The 22,149-nt window shown below is 41.8% G+C and overlaps 1 protein-coding gene across 1 annotated transcript in view; it reads right to left on the reverse strand.

Moving 5' to 3' along the window:
* Nucleotides 1-22,149, reverse strand: part of Ubr1 (Ubr1 ubiquitin ligase) — a 44,584-nt gene that overhangs the window by 10,228 nt on the left and 12,207 nt on the right. The window contains exons 6-26 of the mRNA XM_034980692.2: nt 21,609-21,751; nt 20,759-20,855; nt 18,920-19,062; nt 17,792-17,884; nt 16,734-16,984; nt 15,853-16,031; nt 14,649-14,846; nt 13,785-13,971; nt 12,946-13,131; nt 11,437-11,585; nt 10,572-10,737; nt 9,468-9,582; nt 8,521-8,732; nt 7,332-7,498; nt 6,478-6,653; nt 5,225-5,316; nt 4,793-4,920; nt 3,376-3,492; nt 2,244-2,470; nt 1,172-1,364; nt 121-360 (exon numbers count right to left, since the gene is read on the reverse strand). Of these exons, the coding sequence (XP_034836583.1) occupies nt 121-360; nt 1,172-1,364; nt 2,244-2,470; nt 3,376-3,492; nt 4,793-4,920; nt 5,225-5,316; nt 6,478-6,653; nt 7,332-7,498; nt 8,521-8,732; nt 9,468-9,582; nt 10,572-10,737; nt 11,437-11,585; nt 12,946-13,131; nt 13,785-13,971; nt 14,649-14,846; nt 15,853-16,031; nt 16,734-16,984; nt 17,792-17,884; nt 18,920-19,062; nt 20,759-20,855; nt 21,609-21,751 (3,459 nt within the window). The remainder of the gene's footprint in view (nt 1-120; nt 361-1,171; nt 1,365-2,243; nt 2,471-3,375; nt 3,493-4,792; nt 4,921-5,224; nt 5,317-6,477; nt 6,654-7,331; nt 7,499-8,520; nt 8,733-9,467; nt 9,583-10,571; nt 10,738-11,436; nt 11,586-12,945; nt 13,132-13,784; nt 13,972-14,648; nt 14,847-15,852; nt 16,032-16,733; nt 16,985-17,791; nt 17,885-18,919; nt 19,063-20,758; nt 20,856-21,608; nt 21,752-22,149) is intronic.

Below are 22,149 nucleotides of genomic sequence, written 5' to 3' on the forward strand. Positions count from 1 at the left end.
CAACAGGTTCTCGGCGTGAGTGGACACGTATACTTCCGCCTCGTCCGCGGACTCGTCCTCCATGTCCGACGACATGTCTTACACTGCATCGTCACTTATACCAGCAGGTGAGGTACTAACCTTGGCAAAGTCCTCAATAAGCGTCTTCGTAGTGTCGTTGTACTGGGGCAGCGCATTATCAAAGTGTGCCAGGAACTCGGCCGACAACAGGTTCTCGGCGTGAGTGGACACGTATACTTCCGCCTCGTCGGCGGACTCGTCCTCCATGTCCGACGACATGGCGCCCACGGAGCGAGCGCGCGCCGTACAGAGCATGTCTTCGCAGTATTCCGTGCAGAGGTGGACCGGCTCTAAGCACACCTGCCAAAATTATTGAGAATGAGTCAGATTTATAGGGCATTTTTTCGGGTTGTACCACGCATGACACAGTTTATTCCGGCGCTTCTTCCGCTTGAACCATGGCTGGCTTTAATGTCAAGTGGAGGATATAACTCTTATAACTGATAAAAAGACGACTCTTAGCAGCTATAAAATGTAATGTATGACACAATTTAAGAAATAAGTGCGTTTTTCTTCCTTTCTTGCAACCGCCCGCTTCGCTCCTATGGGAATTTCGAAAATTCCGGCCTTATTTCTTGCCCACCAGCTTGCCTTTGCTTATCCTTCAGCTTTCTAGGTTCAAGGGTTTGGGATGTGCGTTGATACAGTTGGTGAGTCAGAATCGATTTTCAAGTATTTTTATCAGTATAATCGATATGGATGTGTTTTAAATTATGTGGGGAGATGATTACGAATATGATACCCATTTTCAAATTCAAAATGGTGATGCCCACCATTTTGAACTTGAGAGTACGTAACTACGTACGTACGTGCGTGCGTGTAAATGAATTTGTTTGGGCTAGATATTCCACAGCGTCTCACATAACGATTACGGGTATAATTAGGATTATAAGTCCCGCAAATTGCTAATGCGCGTGGCCGCCATTTTAGCGACTTCAGCACTAGACTGAAGTTTCGAGCTGATGGTATATTTTTATTTCGGCTGACGTCAAAATGACGTCATTTAGATGTGAAAGGGACATGGTTCCAGCGCAATAGCAATTTGCGGGACTTATACGTACGTTCGTGCATAGATGACACGCGCGTGAGCGTTTGCGTGTGTGTGTGTTACCTGATGTTTGAGCTTTATAATGAAGTCTACGGAGTCAGTGTAGATGGTCTCGCTGAGGGGGGGCGGGGGGTGGGCCGGTATGGGGGGCGCGGGGAGTAGGGGCAGCGCGGTGTTGCACAGCCTCTCACACAACGGACACAGGTATTCCTTCTTCTCCACGTCGAAGGCGGTCGGTTGACGGATACGGTACGGCCTGCAAATAAATACGATTGTAAAACAATAAGTTGGACGCAAGGATTCCAAAGGAGATTGCCCATTTTCTTAGGAGCTTTGGGCCCCTCCAATATAATTGTTATGTCACCATGGTTTTAATTTTATTTTGTAGACAAACAATTACCTTTTCATATTCTGCAAGCGATTCCCATTTATTCACCCTGGTTATAGAGACATCTTATTTTTTATGTTGCTGATATTGAGGTTATATTTAATTAATAATTCTTCAAAATAAATGGATGTTTACGATTCTTACTGTAATTGTGGATATTTTTAATGATAGAGTGAAAGAAGAGTCGTAATCAAACATAATCGTAAAAATAACACATTTCTTTAAAAAAGATTTAAGTTTTGACACGACGCCACAAAAGAGGGCCCGTTCACGGGCGATCTCCTTTTACTTTCAAAAAGTCGAGGCCATTTTGAAATTATATTTTACTAGCTGATGTCCGCGACTTCATCCGCGTGGAATTATGTTTTTAAAAATCCCGTGGGAACTCTTTGATTTTCCTGAATAAAAAGTCTATCGAGCCTATGTTACTCTCCAGGTATTTATCTATACCCATGCAAAAAATCACGTCGATCCGTTACACCGTTGCGACTTGATTGAAGGACAAACCAACAAACAAATACTTTCGCATTTATAATAAGGGTATTGATGTATATTTTACGGACGTATAGGCTGCTTTTTACGCCGTTTCAAAATCATTTGTTATTGAACCGAATTTAGGGATTCCTTCGACCCATGAAAAAGGATAATTTGTTGTTACAATTTAAAAAAAATTACGCCATTTCTAAATGTTTGTTATTGGGCCGTTCTTTCAAAATCTTATATGGGGGTTATAAGACACACACTCACCTCAGCTTCTCCTTGTCCAAAACACCATCGACGTACTTCCTCCAGCACTTGGCGTGCAGCGCGTGTCCGCAGCACGACACGTGCGGCTGCGCGCCCAGGCCGTCCGGCAGCCAGGCGCTGCGCCACGTCTCCGCGCCGCCCGCGCCCACTCCGAGGCGGTTCAGCACGGTGGAGCACTGTGCGAACGCCACTAGAACCATCGGCTCTGCCATCGCTTCTACTCGAGCCTGAGGGGAAGTTTTCAAATTCAATAAGCTTCAAACCTTTTTAAAGGCCTTCCTAAATCCTACGTCCTAAATGGTATTTTGCCACTCAATGATACTTTGCCCAAAAAGCAATTTATTATATAGCATAGCAAATTCGCTATGTAATTTTTTTTGAAAAATCGATGTGGGCAATGTTGGCTACAAGTCCGGATCACTTTGCCCGTCATCAAAATCGAACAAATTTTGGTTTACATGTTAATTTATCAAAAAAATATTACAAAGCGAATTTGTTTATAATTTGCTTTTTTGACAAAGTAACATTGAATGGCAACGTTGGCTAGTTTTTTTTTTTTATTCTTTATAGGCGCACGCTTGACCTAGGCCACATCATCACACCTGATGGGAAATGATGATGTGGCCTAAGATGGGACGCGTTTGCCTAGGTGCCTATTCACTCTTGTTTTAAAGATACCCGGATTATAATTGACAGGAAACACTGACGGTAGTTTGTTTGACGGTAACTATACGATTTAGGACGTAGGATTTAAGAAGGTTGAATAAGCCCTGTAGCTGTCCCATTTTTGATGATACAGGATGCTGTACAACACACGCTAACAAGAACTGAAACAGGGATTAAGTATATTCTCATCCTGAGTGTCTAGTGTTGGAATTTCTCGCAAATTATGAGCGAGATACGGGAGTCTCTGTTGTTCTTGTGTTTAAAACCTTAACGTCAAGCAATAAAGTTCTGTATTTCCTTCAGTGATAGGTGATGAACTCTAAAAAGTACTTAGCTAATAAAATAGTTTTCACTATAATTTAAAGTAATCTCTCGTGGCCTTGTGTAAAAACTAGATTTAGATTTAAATGATAATTATGTATTTACGCTGTTGATTACTTTCAAATAAACAAAAAAAAAAAGTCACCTGTTCCTGGCACATGATGCAGACTCGCGGCGCCTCGCTCACGCCGCCGCCCCACACGCCGAGCGCGGCGCCGCGGTACAATGGCGTCAAATCCTGCTTTTCCTCTTCTTCTGTCACCTAATTATAATAATCTCTAAATATATAAAAGGAAAAGCTGACTGACTGACTGACTGACTGACTGAATGACTGACTGACTGACTGATCTATCAACGCACAGCTCAAACTACTGGACGGATCGGGCTGAAATTTGGCATGCAGATAGCTATTATGACGTAGGCATCCGCTAAGAAAGGATTTTTGAAAATTCAACCCCTAAAGGGGTGAAACAGGGGTTTGAAATTTGTGTAGTCCACGCGGACGAAGTCGCGAGCATTAGCTAGTAATTTAATAATATTTTTTTATAATATCAAACTTTATACCAACTACTGCAGCTGATGCCCGCGACTACGTTCGAGTGGAATTAGGTTTTTTTTAAAATCGCGTGCGAAACTTTTTGATATTCCGGGATAAAAAGTAGCCTATGTCACTCCAGGTCTTTATTTATACACATGCAAAAAAATCACGTCAATCCGTTGCACCGTTACGACGTGATTGAAGGACAAACCAACAAACAAACACACTTTCGCATTTATAATAAGGGTACTGATTCTATTACATAAACTTAAATCTAAATTAAAAGTAAAAAAAACAACATTAAATTAAAACTAAAATTAAGCGATGCATTGTACCCGAGATGCTGGCAGCATTACCTCTTTGGATGGCCAAACTAATTCTTTGACCAAGGTAGCTGTCAGCTCTCGGGTCCCCAGTTGACTCTATAATCCTTTTCAAAATCTCCACAAAAAGAGCTCGAGCCCCCGGGCCCCACGGCCCCAAGGTCTCCACACCAAAAGGCGCGAATATGAAGCTCCCATTGAGGTTTTCATATTTGCGCCTCTTGGCCTGTTCGGCGCTGATGGCCGCTGCACCCGCCATAGAGGAGGTCGGTGCAGCTAAAGATAATAATTTATTGAACTTAATACAAGAACGAGTTTCCTACCCTCTGCACTAAGCAATAATAACTAACAATTTGCTGACCACAACTTATAGGTAAGGATATATCAAAATTAAAAAATTCAATAAGATATTGCACGCCACTGACAAATGAGTCAACTTTTTAAAAGCTTTTTGACCTCTAATAAAAATGTTGGAACTATAGATTGCCGAATATAATCGCAACCTATGATTTTGATTACTTTTTTACAGACTTCAAAAAAGGAGGAGGTTCTCAATTCGTCGGAATCTTTTTTTTTAACATTTGTTACATACAGCGAAAAAATTATTTCATTCAAGATTTATTGTGTTACCATGCGAATAACAAGTAACCTTTGTCAACCTTTTTGAATCTTTACCCCATTTCAATATGGCATCAGCTCACCTCCGAGTTAGTTTCCTGGAAGAGCGTGGTGTTGTTGGCAATGAACTTGTTCATTTGGTTCTTCATCTGGGCCATTACTTTGGCACGTCTTTCCGCCGCCAGTTTGGCTCGACGCGCCTTTTCCACCTCTACAAAAATATATTTTAGAGTTACTTGTTAATATTACACAGGCTGTAATATTATTGATGATTACTGATATAAAACCACAAAAAAAAACTATGTTTTGTAAAAGTTCACGATATATTGCAAATAAAACATCTGAATGACTGACTGAATCTGAATAATAAATAGTAATAATTTATTCATGAGAATGCAGGTCACATACAGTTAGAATATCAGTTTGAGAGCCTTATACATTCTACCAATAAATTAATGGTGTATGAATATTTGATATTTCACCTAAGTAGGGTTAAATTTTAATTAAAAACTAACCGGCTGTCTCGTCAGCAGGTGGTTTTTCTTCCTGGTCGGTGTCCATGTTCTCACCGTCTCCCAGGTGCTCATCTCCTTGACCCAACAACGACCTACAAACACAAATGTTATTTAATAACATCTAGAACAGAATAGAATAGAATGTTTTTTTTATTCATGTAAACTTTTTAAAAGTGCTTATGAATAGTCAGGTAGTTTTAATTTACCACTGGTTCGGAATGCCGTTCCTACCGAGAAGAACCAGCAAGAAACTCGGCGGTTGCTCTTTTTAATTTTTCTATTTACAATGTTATTATACCGTACTATACAAGCCATTGCAGCCCCGTGCATTGCTGGAGCGAGTCAAATCCAAGCTTTTTTATCGTTAACATAGTCTGCGACTGTATAATATGCTTTGCTATGCTATGCTATCTAACTTTTACATGGTACAGTGGCACTTTTCAAAGTATCAATATGACATAAGTACATAGTACAAGAGTCGAATTTTCCTTTCATCAGAGACAAGTAATACTAGTATATGTTAAGAACTAAAAAAAGATTTAAAATTCCTTGGTTATTCCAAGGAATTTTGTACAAAAATATTATATTAGTACTGTAGTCTATTTTATATTAACATCCGAGAGTATTTATTTAAACACCTTAATTCTGACGCTTCTTGCAACGTTTTCTTTAATGATCATCATCAAATTAACAACGATTAATTTGATTATTATGATTTTTAGATATTTTTTTTCTATAGTTCTTTGTCTATTTTTGCCGTTATCTACATTACAATGGGGCCGATTCTCTTGTACACATTCTCTACTGAATTAAATTAACAGGTCTAAATCTAGTGCTGTCCTTTTCCGCAAGCAACATTGTGAAAGGAATAGCAATAGATTTAGACGTGCCATTTCAGTTTCGTTTAGAGATTGTGTACAAGAGAATCGGCCCCATTGGCGCCTCTCTCTAAACTAAATTTAGAGTCTCTCCATCTTTTTCTTTTTAATATTGCTAGTACGGGACGGAACATGAGTTTTACATTTAAAGACTCGAAATTTTAGTGCACGCTAAGAATTTAAACTATAGGCTCGCGACTGGCAGCTAAAGTCACGAGGTTTGGCAGCTCTAAATTAAATTTAAAACTGTCAAACTGTGTCTGTCCTTTTCATATTACATTAGTAAGATAAGGATGCGAACACTCTAAAATTTAGTTGTGCTCAAAACCAGTACCAATATGTCGTTAAACCAGGAAATAAGCTGAAGACCCTTACCGCATCTTATTCAACAGCCACTTGGCAAGGGCGCGATGCGCGTCCACCCGGGGACTGACAGAGAGGCGCTGCAATATAGTCAGCAGTCCACTGCGAGCTGCACTCTCGGCGAAGGCCAGGAACTCGTAGTGGCCACTCTCTTCGTCGCGAAGAGCGTAGCCGATTAAGTGGAGTGCCTGAACCAAAGTAAACCAGTTATAGTACGCAGCAGAAAGTAATATACGCCAGCCTTTAGAATGACATTTTGTCGGTCTCAATGACAGGGACAACGCTTTACAAATCTGCTATCTCCAAATGTCGATGTACATTACTTTCTGCCGCGTACTGTACAAAAAATCAGTAGGGCGAGTGTCTAAAACCTGCATCAATCATTATTACAATCTCAATTGTTCTGATTGGCTGAATTTGTGCGATTCTTGTTGCAACAATGCATTGTGGCCAATAGTGAGCGAGCATTAACCAATCAGAGATGATTGCGATCGTGACATTGTAGCTGTCAAACAACCGCGGTAGGGCCACAGGTCTCAAAAGGACGCCCGGCAGAAGTGAACTAAGAAGTACAGCACGTGGCCGAAAGTAATGTACATCGACCTTTAGAATGACAGCTTTTTAGAGCGTTGTCTCTGTCACTCATACCTATATGACGTTTTGTCGTCTCAACAACAGGGACAACATACGATACCGCTATTTCCAAAGGTCGATGTTTTTTTTACTTTTTAAAAAGACAATATTAGCGAAGTTAATTGCTGACTAATCCCCTTTCCCCTCCAATTAAGCGTAAAGCTTGTGCTGGGAGTAGGTACGTTAATAGTGCAATGGGTGGGATTTGAACCGGCGACCTTTCTCTAACTTACCTTATGTACTTGTGGTTCAGAGAACGACCTAGCCCGCAAGTCCAGTGCCCTTTCGAGAACGCACCGCAGTACGTGTAAGGCCGCGTCACACTGCAGTAGGTTGGCGAGCAGTCTGAAAGGGGCCGCTAGCTTCGGCAGCGGCGGCGGCGGACAGCATTCTGGGAGACCTGTCAATGTCAACGGGGGACTTTGTGATATATAATGCGTAAAAAATGACTTCTCACGCACCATTTTAACTTGCTCAAAAGTGTTAGAACCCAGAGCCATAAAACCAGTAAAAAAAACTGGATGAATGGCGTTTCAGCTTGTATACACCACGGTTGTTTCCACTGGAGGGTTTAACCAAGTCTGCCCGCTACTTATGAAACATGGCTTTATACATAACTGACTGTATTCCGGATCTGGCAGATGCGCTGTAGTTGGTAGTTTACACACACATCGATACCTAGGCAAGTACTTCGTATAACTACATACGTCACACTAAACAATTTCCCAGCAGTTTTCCTCCTATTCCTCTGCTCCTCCTCGCTTGGGGTTTCAGCTTTCAGAATCAGAACAGATGGGGTTTCAGCTTGTATACACCACGGTTGTTTCCACTGGATGGTTAGACAAAGTCTCCCACTAACCTACGACCAAAACCACTTACCAGCAGTTTTCCTCCTATTCCTCTGTTCCTCCTCGCTTCTAGAAAGTTCCTCCCTCGTGTAGTGATAGAAGAATGTGTCTTATTCGTCGAACAGATGGGGTTGCAGCTTGTATACTCCACGGTTGTTTCCACTGGATGGTTAGACAAAGTCTCCCACTAACCTACGACCAAAACCACTTACCAGAAGTTTTCCTCCTATTCCTCTGTTCCTCCTCGCTTCTAGAAAGTTCCTCCCTCGTGTAGTGATAGAAGAATGTGTCGTATTCGTCGAACAGATTGGGTTTCAGCTTGTATACACCACGGTTGTTTCCACTGGATGGTTAGACAAAGTCTCCCACTAACCTACGACCAAAACCACTTACCAGAAGTTTTCCTCCTATTCCTCTGTTCCTCCTCGCTTCTAGAAAGTTCCTCCCTCGTGTAGTGATAGAAGAATGTGTCGTATTCGTCGAACAGATTGGGTTTCAGCTTGTATACACCACGGTTGTTTCCACTGGATGGTTAGACAAAGTCTCCCACTAACCTACGACCAAAACCACTTACCAGCAGTTTTCCTCCTATTCCTCTGTTCCTCCTCGCTTCTAGAAAGTTCCTCCCTCGTGTAGTGATAGAAGAATGTGTCGTATTCGTCGAACAGATGGGGTTTGAGCTTATATACACCACGGTTGTTCCCACTGGAGGGCTTGACAAAGTCTGCCACCTCGTGGATCACTGCTTCCAGCCCAGTTTCGTGAAGTTGGTCTTCGGGAAGGGACCTGAATGAACATATGGACATTATGGCTTATACAAAACTAGCTTACGCCCGCGACTTCGACCGCGAAGACTACACAAATTTCAAACCCTATTTTTATCCTCTTAGGAGTTGAATTTTAAAAAATCCTTCCTTAGTGGATGTCTTCGTAATAAGAGTTATTGTATGCCAAATTTCAGCCCGATCCGTCCAGTGGTTAGAGCTGTGTGTTGATAGATCAGTAAGTCAGTCAGTCCTTTTATATATTTCGGCTAGAGATAGGCCTTATTGCTAAGTAATTAAAAAAAATTGATTTAGTATATTTTTTCTTTACAGAAGTTTCATAGGTGATTTTTCACGGAAGATTTTTTAATTTTCGCAATACGATCATTTGCTACACTAATTTAACTAGATGATTTTCTAACATGCAGCGATGCTAGTGTTCTCGCTTGCACACTCTTTGGCGTCTTAACTCGGGGTCGATGACCATGCGCGCACGAAGTTTGAAATACAAAGCGTTATTAACAAATGTAAAAATTTTGAAAGTTTGTACGATTTTGATGCCTCATTTTTCACATGCTATCTGTGAAATTATTATTATTATTATTATTAAGCCTTTGTTGCTGATAGTTTTTTCTTTTTTAATATTTATTTATAATTTTAGTCTTTATAAATTAAAATTTGTTTTGTTCTTTAGCTATCAACGTCAATTGCAAGGCTGCGGGGTTTACCACAGACACAGAACCACAGACGAACTCACCTGTTAAGCTCTGAATGCGGCATCGGTTTGACGCAGAGCATCTGTATGATTTCCTTCTTAGTGCGTTCTTCGTTGCACACTTCACCCACGCCTGGGACGTAGCGGGATCCCACCACTACAAATATCCATTAAAATGTTACGGTTTTTAGGGTTTAAACTACCGCGAGTGATTTCCATTCTAAATAATATCTGTCCCGGCTGTACTCACGTGTTTAGTCGACGTTAGTCCGACTTGTAGTGTCAAAACCGCGACGCGTGCGCGAACGGACTCCCTTGAAAAAAGGACCCCGGATGGGTTCGAAACTAGTCGGGCTAACGTCGACTAAACACGTGAGTACAGCCGGGACAGATATTATTTAGAATGTTACGGTTTATTACAAACTAGCTTATGCTCGCGACTTCGTCCCCTATTGTACATATTGATCAATGAAGAGATAACGCAACAGGCGCGGTGCGTTTTTATTAATCAACTAGCTTATGCTCGCGACTTCGTCCGCGTGGACTACAAAATTTCAAAACCCTATTTCACCCCCTTAGGAGTTGAATTTTTAAAAATCCTTTCTTAGCGGATGCCTACGTCATAATAGCTATCTGCATGCCAAATTTCAGCCCGATCCGTCCAGTAGTTTGAGCTGTGCGTTGATAGATCAGTCAGTCAGTCAGTCAGTCATTCAGTCAGTCAGTCAGTCAGTCACCTTTTCCTTTTATATATATAGATATAAATTATGGCGCTAACTGAAAACCAGCGCCGAGCATTGTGAGCAGTGCTCGGCTATGCTGAGTTTGCGACCTTTTGTTTATTGTTAGTTTTTAGTTTAGATAGTATATTAGATATAACATTGTACATACTAGTTACTAGCAATAATGTAAACAATAAAGCATATTTATTATTATTATTATCCTTAGGGGTTGAATTTTCAACAATCCTTTTTTAGCGGATGTCTATATCGTAATAAATGCCATGCCAAATTTATACCCGATCCGTCCAGTACTAAAGCGCGTCTAAAGTTTTTGTAATAAGACCATTAAAGTTTATGGCCCAGAGTAAAATGGAACTGAAGGCGAAGTATTTTTTGAAAAATACTAAATTGTTACTGTTCTTACCTGTAATAAGAAGCCTCAAAAACTCTTCAACCATGCTGATGGTGTGCCTTAAGGTATCATCTTCTATCGACTTCTGCTCAAAGTCTGCAGCTGCCCAATCCAACAAATTGAACTTATTCAGTACATGGATTATGAACTCGTTGCTTTCAATGAGTGAAGCGCCGATCTGGAAAAGAAAACACCAGTCAAGAGCGAGTCGAATTCGTACACGAAGGGTTCCGTACTATCGTACAAGAAAAAAACCCACTTTTTTTGTAATGTAACCACAAATTCACGATTTTCAGATTTTTTCCTTTACTTGTGCTATACAGCTACTTAAAGTACGCGGCTGAAAGTAATGTACATCGACCTTTAGAGGGGGATAGCAGATTTGTAGAGCGTCGTCTCTGTCGCTGAGACCGACAAAACGTCATATAGGTATCAGTGACAGAGACAACGCTCTACAAAGCCGAAATATCATTCTAAAGGCCGATTTACGTTACTTCCTGCCGCGTACTGTATATCAATTTGTTTCAAAAAATACGAGGAAGATAGAGAGGAAGTTTGAGCTCTACAAGCACAAAAGCCAGAATCTGGCATGCCTCTTGGCATCAGGCATGGCCTGGCATCTGAATGCAAGTAGCATGCCAGACACTCATGCTGGCATTCTAGACTCGGAACGCCAGTCCCTGGCATACAGTAGGGCGATTGTCTAAAACCTGCATCAACCATTAATACAATCTCAATTGTTCTGATTGGCTGAATTTGTGTGATTCTTGTTGCAACAATGCATTGTGGCCAATAGTGAGCGAGCATTAACCAATCAGAGATGATTGCAATCGTTACATTGTAGCTGTCAAACAACCGCGGTAGGGCCACTGGTTACCTGCAGCATAACGACGTCCCGGTCGAACATCTCAGTGCGGCACTTGACGTTGTGGTAGAAATAGAGCTGGTTTAGCAGCGCAAACCCGTTGCGCCGCCACATGCCTGCGTGCACTTGCGCTATCATCGCCATGGTGCGCAGGACCGGCTCTGGGGAAAACATACCACATCGATATTGGTGCGTACTAGTGTGCGTCCAGCGTTATAATATGTAATGCCTTTCGGCCACGGCAGCCAACCTCAACGAATAACTTGTGAATTAATGCACATAATTATTTCAAATTCATCTAAATATATAAAAGGAAAAGGTGACTGACTGACTGACCGACAGACTGACTGACTGACTGATCTATCAACACACAGCTCAATGCATGCATGCTCAAGGCATGCAGATAGCTATTATGACGTAGGCATCCCCTAAGAAAGGATTTTTGAAAATTCAACCCATAAGGGGGAGAAATAGGGGTTTGACATTTGTGTAGTCCACGCGGACGAAGTGGCGAGCATAAGCTAGTAAAAAATATGCATGATGCAATTGTCCAAATACTAACTTCAGTGAAGCGTCTAATAAAAAAAAAGCATTTTCCCAGCGAAAGAAAGAGCTCCTGCCTAATTTTGCTAAAACCCTTTTGCCAAACTTAGTTGATGGATGGCACTAACACCGAATTTGAAATTTATCTATGTTGTGGTGTCTTGGACCATAGACAACGACCAAAATAGGTGACCCGAACTGCGAGGTCTTAGTAGGCTGGGCTAACTTAGTCACATGACCCGAGAAATATACCTCTGGCAACGCGTCCCTGCGACGCACGGTTCCCGTAATACTGTGAGCATTGATTTATTTATATTTACTATGGAAGACAGATTACGAACAAAATGTCATCGCTCATGTGGACCACTTTTGCACACATATAGACATCTATGCTTAGGAGGATGGGAAGAGTTTACGCGATAGAAAAAAGACGTTTGTTAAATTTAATTTCGCAGTGCTGTTGCGATCTGAATTGTACTTTATTACATCGTAACAAGAGTCGCTATTTATTTAAACGTCTCTTTTTTTATTTTTTATTCAGATACAAGTTAGCCCTTGACTGCAATCTCACCTGGTGGTAAGTGATGATGCAGTCTAAGATGGTAGCGGGCTAACCTGGAAGGGGTATGGCAGTTTTTTATTAAACCCATACCCCTTTGGTTTCTACACGGCATGGTACCGGAACGCTAAATCGCTTGGCGGCACGGCTTTGCCGGTAGGGTGGTAACTAGCCACGGCGAAGCCTCCCACCAGACCAGACCAGAAATTTAGAAATTATAAAATTACAAACCCCTGCCAGGAATCGAACCCGGGACCTCCCACTATTAAGACCACATCGCTCACCACTGCGCCAGGGAGGTCGTCTCTGCATTGATCCATCTGTATTCTGTACCCGAAAAGGTATTACGTACTAAGCTATAAGTATTTCTTGACCTTAGTTCGTGGCGAACCACCGTAGTTTAGTGTATAGTCAGTTACCTATAAGTTCTTCCGGCGTGGGTTTCGGGCGGTCCTGCCGTTCGAACTCCCTGCTGTGGTAGGACAGACCGTGGCGATGCAGCTGCAAGTGTAAGCCAGCAATAAATCTGGACAGCGGCCGGTGCACCGACACGGGTTCCGTGGACACGTCGTAGGGGATGACCGAAGCGCTTTGGTTGCCTAGCTCTGTAAGCAAATATTACTTCATACAGAACTTTTATCTTCTAATTTTTTTTTTTTTTAACTTTTTTACGGCCCTGGATAAGGACTGACTCCTTTAAGGCTTTATATGCTCTAAGATACGCGTAAACCTCAGAATAAATACCTGTAGAAATAGCCCTATTGTGACTCACACTGTTAGAGCGAGATAGCTAAATGCATTTAAGCTTATGTTAGAACGTGAAAAAATGATTATTTTTTGTCCTTATCATCGTGGTCACTTTTTTGTTTGTCAAGATGTATTTTGTACGTGAAATCTTGACAAACAACGTGAAGTAACATTTGCCCGATTGACAGTTTAAAAACACCTGGACAAAAGATGGCGGCCTCAAAGCAGCAGTTCTGTTTGGCAGCCAATTTGAATACTAGGAAAAATTACTTCAATAAAATTTTACTTCACAAATATCATTGTCAGCTGTCAACAAAACATGTATGGAGTTCTTTTGTATTTTGTGTACTTTGCACTTTAGTAAGTCTGACAGTTTGCGGTTTAGAAAGTCAACTGTGAATGGTTTATTCATTATGTGACGTCAACACAAGAGTGTGTGTGAATGTTTCTGCGTGCGGGCGTGTGTAGGTGTGAGTGCTGCGGGAAAAGAGAGGTTTGTGTCGTGTCTCACCTCTCAGCTCGCTGGCGTGCCTGCCGCAAGTGTCGGCGTGCCGGCGCAGCGCCATGCGGTAGGCCGAGGCGCAGAGCGCGCGCTCGGAGCTGCTCCACTCTAACGCCAAGGTGATACTCTGAGCTAGTTTCACGTGCAGATTGAACGCCGACTCCCATTCCGGCTCGTATTCCATGTGCTGGCCCACCTGAGAACGTGTGATACTGATAACTATCAAATCCAACAACAATAGGGTCTTGGACTGTAGTAATAAAATGATTTTTAGGGTTCCGTACCTCAAAAGGAAAAACGGAACCCATATAGGATCAATCACTTTGTTGTCTGTCTGTCATGTAACCTATAGGGTACTTCCCGTTGACCTAGAATCATGAAATTTGGCAGGAAGTTAGGTCTTGTAGCAGACATGAGGAGAAAAATCTGAAAACCGTGAATTTGTGGGTTACATCACAAGAAAAAATTAAAATGGTGTTCATGAACAAATATTGCTATTTTCAACTTTTAAAGTAAGCTTACTATACCAAGTGGGGTATCATATTATGAAAGGGCTTTACTTGTACATTCTAAAAAAGATTTTTATTTATTTTTACACATAATAGTTTTTGATTTATCATGCAAAATGTCGATAAAATACGATTGTACTATGGAACCCTCAGCGCGCGAGTTTGATTTGCACTTGGCCGGTTTTTTTTTGTATAGCGGTAGTTTATAGGACTAGAATTCATTATTAAAGAGAATAATTTTAAAAAATCATGATTTTTATATATTTTTGCGGGAATCGAGCCCCCGACCTCCGATTAGGAAGCGGAAGTCCTAACCACTAGGCTATCACAGCATATACAGCATATATTTAAAAAAAGTTATCACCTGTCTGACTACAGAATCCATTCCCTGCATCATGACGAGCAGGTTCAGCATCAGCGACAGTCCGTGGAGGAAGCCCTTCCTCAGATCGTCGTCGAAGGTGGTGGGTACGGAGCCCAGTAGGTATTTCACGTCGTACAGCACGAATTGCGCACGCTTGAACGCCATGGATACGTGGTTGCGGTCAAATTCCAACCGACCCTGTGGGAAAATTATTATTAGTACGCATCCTTTGAAAGGGACCAGCGTTGTGTATAAGTCCCGCAAATTGCTATTGCGCTGGAACCATGTCTCAATAAGATCGAAATGACGTCATTTTGACTACATTAAAGGTATGATTCCGAACCACGCTGCACGCAGCAGCGCTGCCGCAACAGTGCTGTCACCAGCTGTCACAGTCCTGTCGCGGCACTACTGGTCCCCATACAATCTCTATAAGTTTATATGACATTACATTCCGAGCTAGGCAGCAATGTTCCGCTACATTGCTGCCGCGACATTGCTGCCTAGCTCGGAATGTAATGTCAGCGCCCATCCTTAAAGAAAAAACTTAAATTCTATATAAAGAAATTTCTCCTAGAAACCTCTTTTGAAAATTTTAAACGTCTTTATGACAAGATCTGTTGAAACGAATGCTTTAACTTATTACAACTTATCCTATCTATTTAAATTATATATCTAAACTCCGCATGCATTAACACTGTTGCACCAAATAAAATATAGTTTTAGTAATGTATGAATATATATATAGTATAGTATAAATATAGTATAGTATATAATATACTAAAATATAGTATGAATGAGGTCGATGAACTTTGTCAGCCCTAGCACAGACTACGGTCTATTTGGGCTGCAAACTGCCAACACCAGTCTCGGCTTTTTGTCTAGTGCTTTGGTCTGGAAGTGTGGTGTGAATTATTCGCTTTTTTTTTTGTCTAAATAAAAATAAATAAATAAAATAAAAATAAATATAAGCTTATAGAGATTGTATGGGGACCAGTAGTGCCGCGACAGCGCTGTGATAGCTGGTGACAGCACTGTTGCGGCAGCGCAGCTGCGTGCAGCGTGGTTCGGAATCATACCTTTATGTAAAAATATACCAGCAGCTCGAAACTTCAGTCTAGTACTGACGTCACTAAAATGGCAGCCACGCTTATTAGCAATTTGCGGGACTTATATAGCTGCTCCTGTGTCTTGTTGGACTTACCTCGGAGTTGCAGCGTCGATTGCATTCGCTGACGAAGGTGTTCATGACCACAAACAGTGCGTCGTGCTTTGCGATGAGGTGATGGGCCAGCGTGGGCGTTGTGTACAACTGCACCGATAACGATGAGATCGAGAACGAGTGGTCGTGGTCGTCGCGGATAAAGTCCTTCAGAATCGATCCTGAATGAGAAAATCATTGGTTTGAAAAATATTGTTATAGATTATCAGAAAGACAACGCATAGTTTTATAACCCGTATAAAAAACCTTGAAATGACAATATTAGCCATTAGGCAAATGAAATGGCTTATCGACAAAGAAAAGCTCGAAACAATCAGATAACTTGAAATAGAGGACATATTTTTTCAGGGTAGAGGTGCATTATTGAAAATTAATCCCGAAGTTGGAAAGATGAATCTATATTAACAGAAACCAGTTTTCTCAATATTTAGGAAGTTTAGTTTCTAATACTCTTTAAAACTATTAAACGAAGATTTTCGAAAACCCCCCCAAGAAAGTGCAACCTGCCATAACTGACTTTTCATTTCTATAATTGGTTACGACATAATTTGTTTTACTCCTTTTTAAATAGGTACATGTATGATTTCTATTTTGTATAAACTCTCAATTTACCTATCCCAAGTGTTATTTTATGAACCGCAAGAAAATTTACAAAAATAATTCATTTCTAAAATTGTATACCTACATACTACCTACCACAATATTTACGCTACGGCTAATGTATTGAACTTTTATAATAATTACCATCTTTTGTAACACACATTATGCAAATAAAGAATTTCTATTTCTATTGATTCTTCACAAAACGCTTTGAATTTTAACTTTGCATTAATATTTCCTACACAATAATTAGGTTTCCTTACCATAATTCTTTGTAAACAAAATTGCCATAGTCCTCTTAGTAGACGAGTCCATCAGGGTTGTAGCTATCAGCAGACGATGCCAGGCCGTCCTGGCAGCTTTCCACATGTGACAGTCGTTCTGCATTACCCCTGCGGCCACACCGCCACTGGTGCCGGGTAACGCCCATCCAGCTAAGCCAGATACCTCGCCCAAAGCCACTTGGCTGACGGCTAATCGCAAGCTTTGCTCTTGGCTTACGAAGTTTTGGAGCCTATAAATGTGGAAAAAGCAGGTTGTTTTTTGATGGAATAGCTAATCGTTTTCCCATTCATTCATTTATATATTGTTTCCTCGCAAATAAGAGAAAAGTACTATACAAGTCTCGGCCAACAGCCTCGTTTAGTTTAAAAGAACTCGGCTTCACCTCGCCCTTCCAATATTGGTCAGCCGTAAATTGCTTTGTTTCCGTCCTGAACAGTGTATTATTGCTTTTAACTTCTTAACCTTCTGTACCTTGAAAAACAGCGTATAAGCCTTAGAGTATGTAACTAATAGACCGCTTACACAGCTTATGAGACATTGGGGCCGATTCTCTTGTACACAATCTCAAAACTAAACTTAATTAACAGGTCTAAATCTAGTGCCATCCTTTTCCGCAAGCAATATTATGACAGAGATAGCAATAAATTTAGACGTGTCATTTTAGTTTAGTTCAGAGATTGTGTACAACGGAATTAGCCATATTATACGAATCGTAAGCAGATATTCTATGGATTTGTAAATGGACCTGTAAAAAAGTGCTGTACCATGATTCCAACGAAATGTTATATCGATGGATCTAATCCTGGACGAGCTATAATACCTAGTCCTAGACCATAAATGTATAGTCGGAATGTTTTTGAGCTTTGCGATTTTGAAAATTACGACCGTAGTACCCGTGCCTACGGATCATATTCTTAAGGCACGCTCTATACCTTATTAACAGAATTTTTTTACTCTAAAGTGTGTGTTTTTTACTGTGTCTAAAGCGGACTTGTTGAACATTATCTATGTTGATAATTTAAAAAAAAAAACTTACCAGTTGAGCAGCTTCATGGCGTAGAGCTGGTGCGCCACCACGTGCGCGTGCATCACCAGCACCTTGAGCGCCGGCCCGTGCCGCGACGTGAACCTGCGACACGCACAGCGGCTGAGTACTAATACAGGGTGTAACCAGAACGCTGGCAAAAACGAACACAGGTGATAGTACTGACGATCAGTGATACGGTACCACAGAAAAAGGCGATTTTTTTTTTTTTAAATCCGATATTTTTTAAAATCTAAATATATAAAAGGAAAAGGTGACTGACTGACTGACTGCCTGACTGACTGACTGATCTATCAACGCACAGCTTAAACTACTGGACGGATCGGGCTGAAATTTGGCATGCAGATAGCTATTATGACGTAGGCATCCGCTAAGAAAGGATTTTTGAAAATTCAACCCCTAAAGGGATGAAATAGGGGTTTGGAATTTATGTAGTCCACGCGGACGAAGTCGCGAGCATAAGCTAGTTTTACGATATATTTTACGATATATTGCAAATAAAACATCTGGCTAACGCTATACGGGTCCCGCGTCGTAGGCGGGGCATTGACCCAAGTTTTGCACGCTATACATTGCGGGTTTCAACTACAAAATGAGGCAAATGGTTATTGGTATTGGATTGTGTTTAGGTAGTATAGCAATAGGGTAAAGGCGTGATAGATGCCCCAGTGGGATAGTTGCCTCATTTTCAAAAAACCTAACTTCCCAAAACCGCAACAAAGAATTATTAATAGTATTAAATATAAGCATATCAAGCGTCAAGCAATCTTTGTAAAGGGTCAAAATGCTTGGCTCAAGCAAAAATCTACGTGCTTGACGTCAATCTGCTTGACCGTTTCGGAAGCCTTAACCAAAAAGAATACCCGGCTGAGTTTGTTGTGGGCTCTTCTCAGACCTGGGCGCGTTTGGAACACTCGTAGCTTTAGTTTTAAGTTTGCGTAATAATTATCACCACTATATCTTACAAATGTAACACCATACCAGACTATCAATACAAGTAATTTATTACCTATTTTGAATAAATCATTTGACTTTGACTTTGACTTTGACAACAAATCCTTTGATTGGTTGAATTCGCTGTTCACATTTTTTTCACAGCTAATCAGTGGGTTCACTCACATCTCGATGTCAGTCTTGAGCTTGTCGCAGAGCTGGAAGGAGTTGCACTTGACGATGGCGCGGCCCTCGCGGTCGATGAGGCTCACCAGCTCCACGGAGTCGCGCTTGCTGCACTTTATCACCCTCATCAGGGTTGTTATCACCTGCCAATCAAAACCAATATTAGTGTTTAATGAAAATTGAAGCTGTGATAGCCTAGTAGTTAGGACGTCCGCCTTCTAATCGGAGGTCGGGGGTTCGATCCCGGGCACGCACCTCTGACTTTTCGGAGTTATGTGCGTTTTAATTAATTAAATATCATAAATACTATCTGTCCCGGCTTACTCACGTGTGTAGTCGACGTTAGCCCGACTAGTTTCGAACCCATCCGGGGTCCTTTTTCAAGGGAGTCCGTCCGCGCACGCGCCGCGGTTTTGACTGCGGGACGCACGTGCCGCTGCCCGTAGAGCCCGTTGTGAGGGTGGCTGGGGTGGGGGGGGAGACAGCTGCCGATCGTCTCCCGACAGTTCTTGCTGTTCTTCATCACTGGAACCGTCACCGAAATCCAGGCACGCGGAGCTAATGGTGTCCCGTCCCACGACTGATGCCCTTGTCTTGACGGTTCCAGTGATGAAGAACAGCAGGAACTGTCGGGAGACGATCGGCAGCTGTCTCCCCCCCACCCCAGCCACCCTCACAACGGGCTCTACGGGCAGCGGCACGTGCGTCCCGCAGTCAAAACCGCGGCGCGTGCGCGGACGGACTCTCTTGAAAAAGGACCCCGGATGGGTTCGAAACTAGTCGGGCTAACGTCCACTACACACGTGAGTAAGCCGGGACAGATAGTATTTATAATGGAAATCACTCACGGTAGTTTAAACACTAAAATAATTAAATATCACTTGCTTTAACGGTGAAGGAAAACATCGTGAGGAAACCTGCATGCCTGAGAGTTCTCCATAATGTTTTCAAAGGTGTGTGAAGTCTACCAATTCGCACATGGCCAGGAGACCCGTGCTCTGTAGTGAGCCGGCGATGGGTTGATCATGATGAATGAAATTTAACAAATTCAGTTGAGGGATCAGAATAGGTAGAGCAAATTCGCGGGATTTTACGACTATGTAGATCGACCGAAAAGAGTATAAGTTAAATGAGGACGCCACTTTCGTTGTTGTCTTCTTGTTTCGTTCTTACAGTTTGGGGCACATCGGGTGGGTGGTTTTAAAGTCTATAACGCACATATAGTAGGTACGCGGCATGTCGTAATGGCAATCGGAGTATGAAGCGGGGGGACGCCCCGCACGTCACCTGCTCTCGCCCGCACTGGGTTAGCACGGGGGCTGTGCGGGTGTACGGGGCGTCAGAAATAAAACAGCGCTCCCACAACCGCGGCGGGTACTGATGCAAACCGCTCCGCGAGTTCCCACTCTTAAGATAATTAGCAAACCAGTCCATACATACATTAGAGCCTCGATAGCTCAACGGGTAAAGGAGTGGACTGAAAACCGAAAGTTCAGTTCAAACCCCGCCCGTTGCACTATTGTCGTACCTACTCCTAGCACAAGCTTCACGCTTAGTTGGAGAGGAAAAAGGGGAATATTAGTCATTTAACATGGCTAATGTTCTTTTATAAAAATAAAAAAAATTACTAATGTGTATGCGAAAAAGTGTATGTCTGTCTGTCTACTACCATTTCGCCATATGTTCATCCGATTTTGACGAAATTTGGTACAGCCATAGTTTGCATCCGGAAAAGGACATAGGCTAATTTTATCCCGGAAAATCAAAGAGTTCCCACGGCATTTTCAAGAACGTAAATCCACGCGGACGCAGTCGCGGGCATCATCTAGTTTCTTATACCTGTTCAAAAGTGTGAGTTTCATCGTTGTACAGTACGGTGCAGTAACAGTCAGGCTGGTCGAGGATCTGTAGTAAATCTCTTTCAGCGTCTTTTAATCTGAAACAAATTATACATTTAAAAATTAAAAACCGGCCAAGTGCGAGTCAATCTCGCACACCGAGGGTTCCGTACTACAGTCGTATTTTTTCAACATTTTGCACGATAATTCAAAAACATATGATACATAAAAATAAATAGAAATCTGTTTTAGAATGCACAGGTGAAGCCCTTTCATATGATACCCCACTTGGTATAGTAATCTTACTGTGAAAGTTGCAAATAGCAATATTTGTTCATGAACACATTTTTTTTCTTGTGATGTAACCACATATTCACGGTTTTAGATTTTTCCCCACATGTCTGCAGTCAGTGGCGTGCAGATCATAGAGGCATAAAAGCACTGCTTACCCTAGTTGAAATGGCTTAGTGCTCATTTTTCATGATGACCTGTCATTAAATAGGTAGTTAGCTACCTAATGCTTACCCTAGGTTCAAACCCTGTGCACGCCACTGTGTCTGCTGTAAGACCTACCTTCTTGCCAAATTTCATGATTCTAGGTCAACGGGAAATACCCTATAGGTTTCTTGACAGACATACAGACAGACAACAAGTGATCCTTCAAGGGTTCCATTTTTCCTTTTGAGGTCCGCACCTCACCCTAAAAAATAAGTTTTTATTCAATGACAAGCTGCCATGACAAGCGAGTGCGATCAACTATCTATTGGTCAGTCAACAACGAAACCCTTATAGGATATAAGGGTTTCGTTTTTCTTTTTGAGGGTACGGAACCCTAAAAAAGGTGTACATACATTAAGTCATTGGGCAGTCCGGGCGCGTGGTCAAGCGTGAGCAGTCGGAAGCAGTAGGAGAGGCACACGGACGCCACCACCTTCATCCGCTCTGTCACTTCGGGGCTGATGCTGGCCTGCGCTTGCTCTTGGTTGTCTGGGGCCTTAAAAAAAGAATAATCATATTTTTTAAACATCTATACTAATATTATAAATGTGAAAGTGTGTCTGTCTGTCTGTCTGCTTGCTTTTCATGGTGCAACAGTTTAACCGATTTTGATGAAATTTGATATAGAGTTAGCTTACATCCCGGGGAAGGACATATTTACTTCTACTATTTATCGACTTAGCGTTCCGATACGATGCCGTGTAGAAACCAAAGGGGTAAGGGTTTAGTAATAATAATATACTTAGCCCGCTTAGACTGCATCATCACTTACCACCAGGTGAGATTGCTAGGCTAACTTGTATCTGAATGAAAAAGTTCCCTTCCTTGTGGAAACAGTCACATCTGTTACAATTACTTCCATCACATAATACGTTTCGTCTAGGAACCACTCAA

Source organism: Maniola hyperantus, chromosome 22 (assembly GCF_902806685.2).
Source record: "Maniola hyperantus chromosome 22, iAphHyp1.2, whole genome shotgun sequence".
Classification (NCBI taxonomy): domain Eukaryota; kingdom Metazoa; phylum Arthropoda; class Insecta; order Lepidoptera; family Nymphalidae; genus Maniola; species Maniola hyperantus.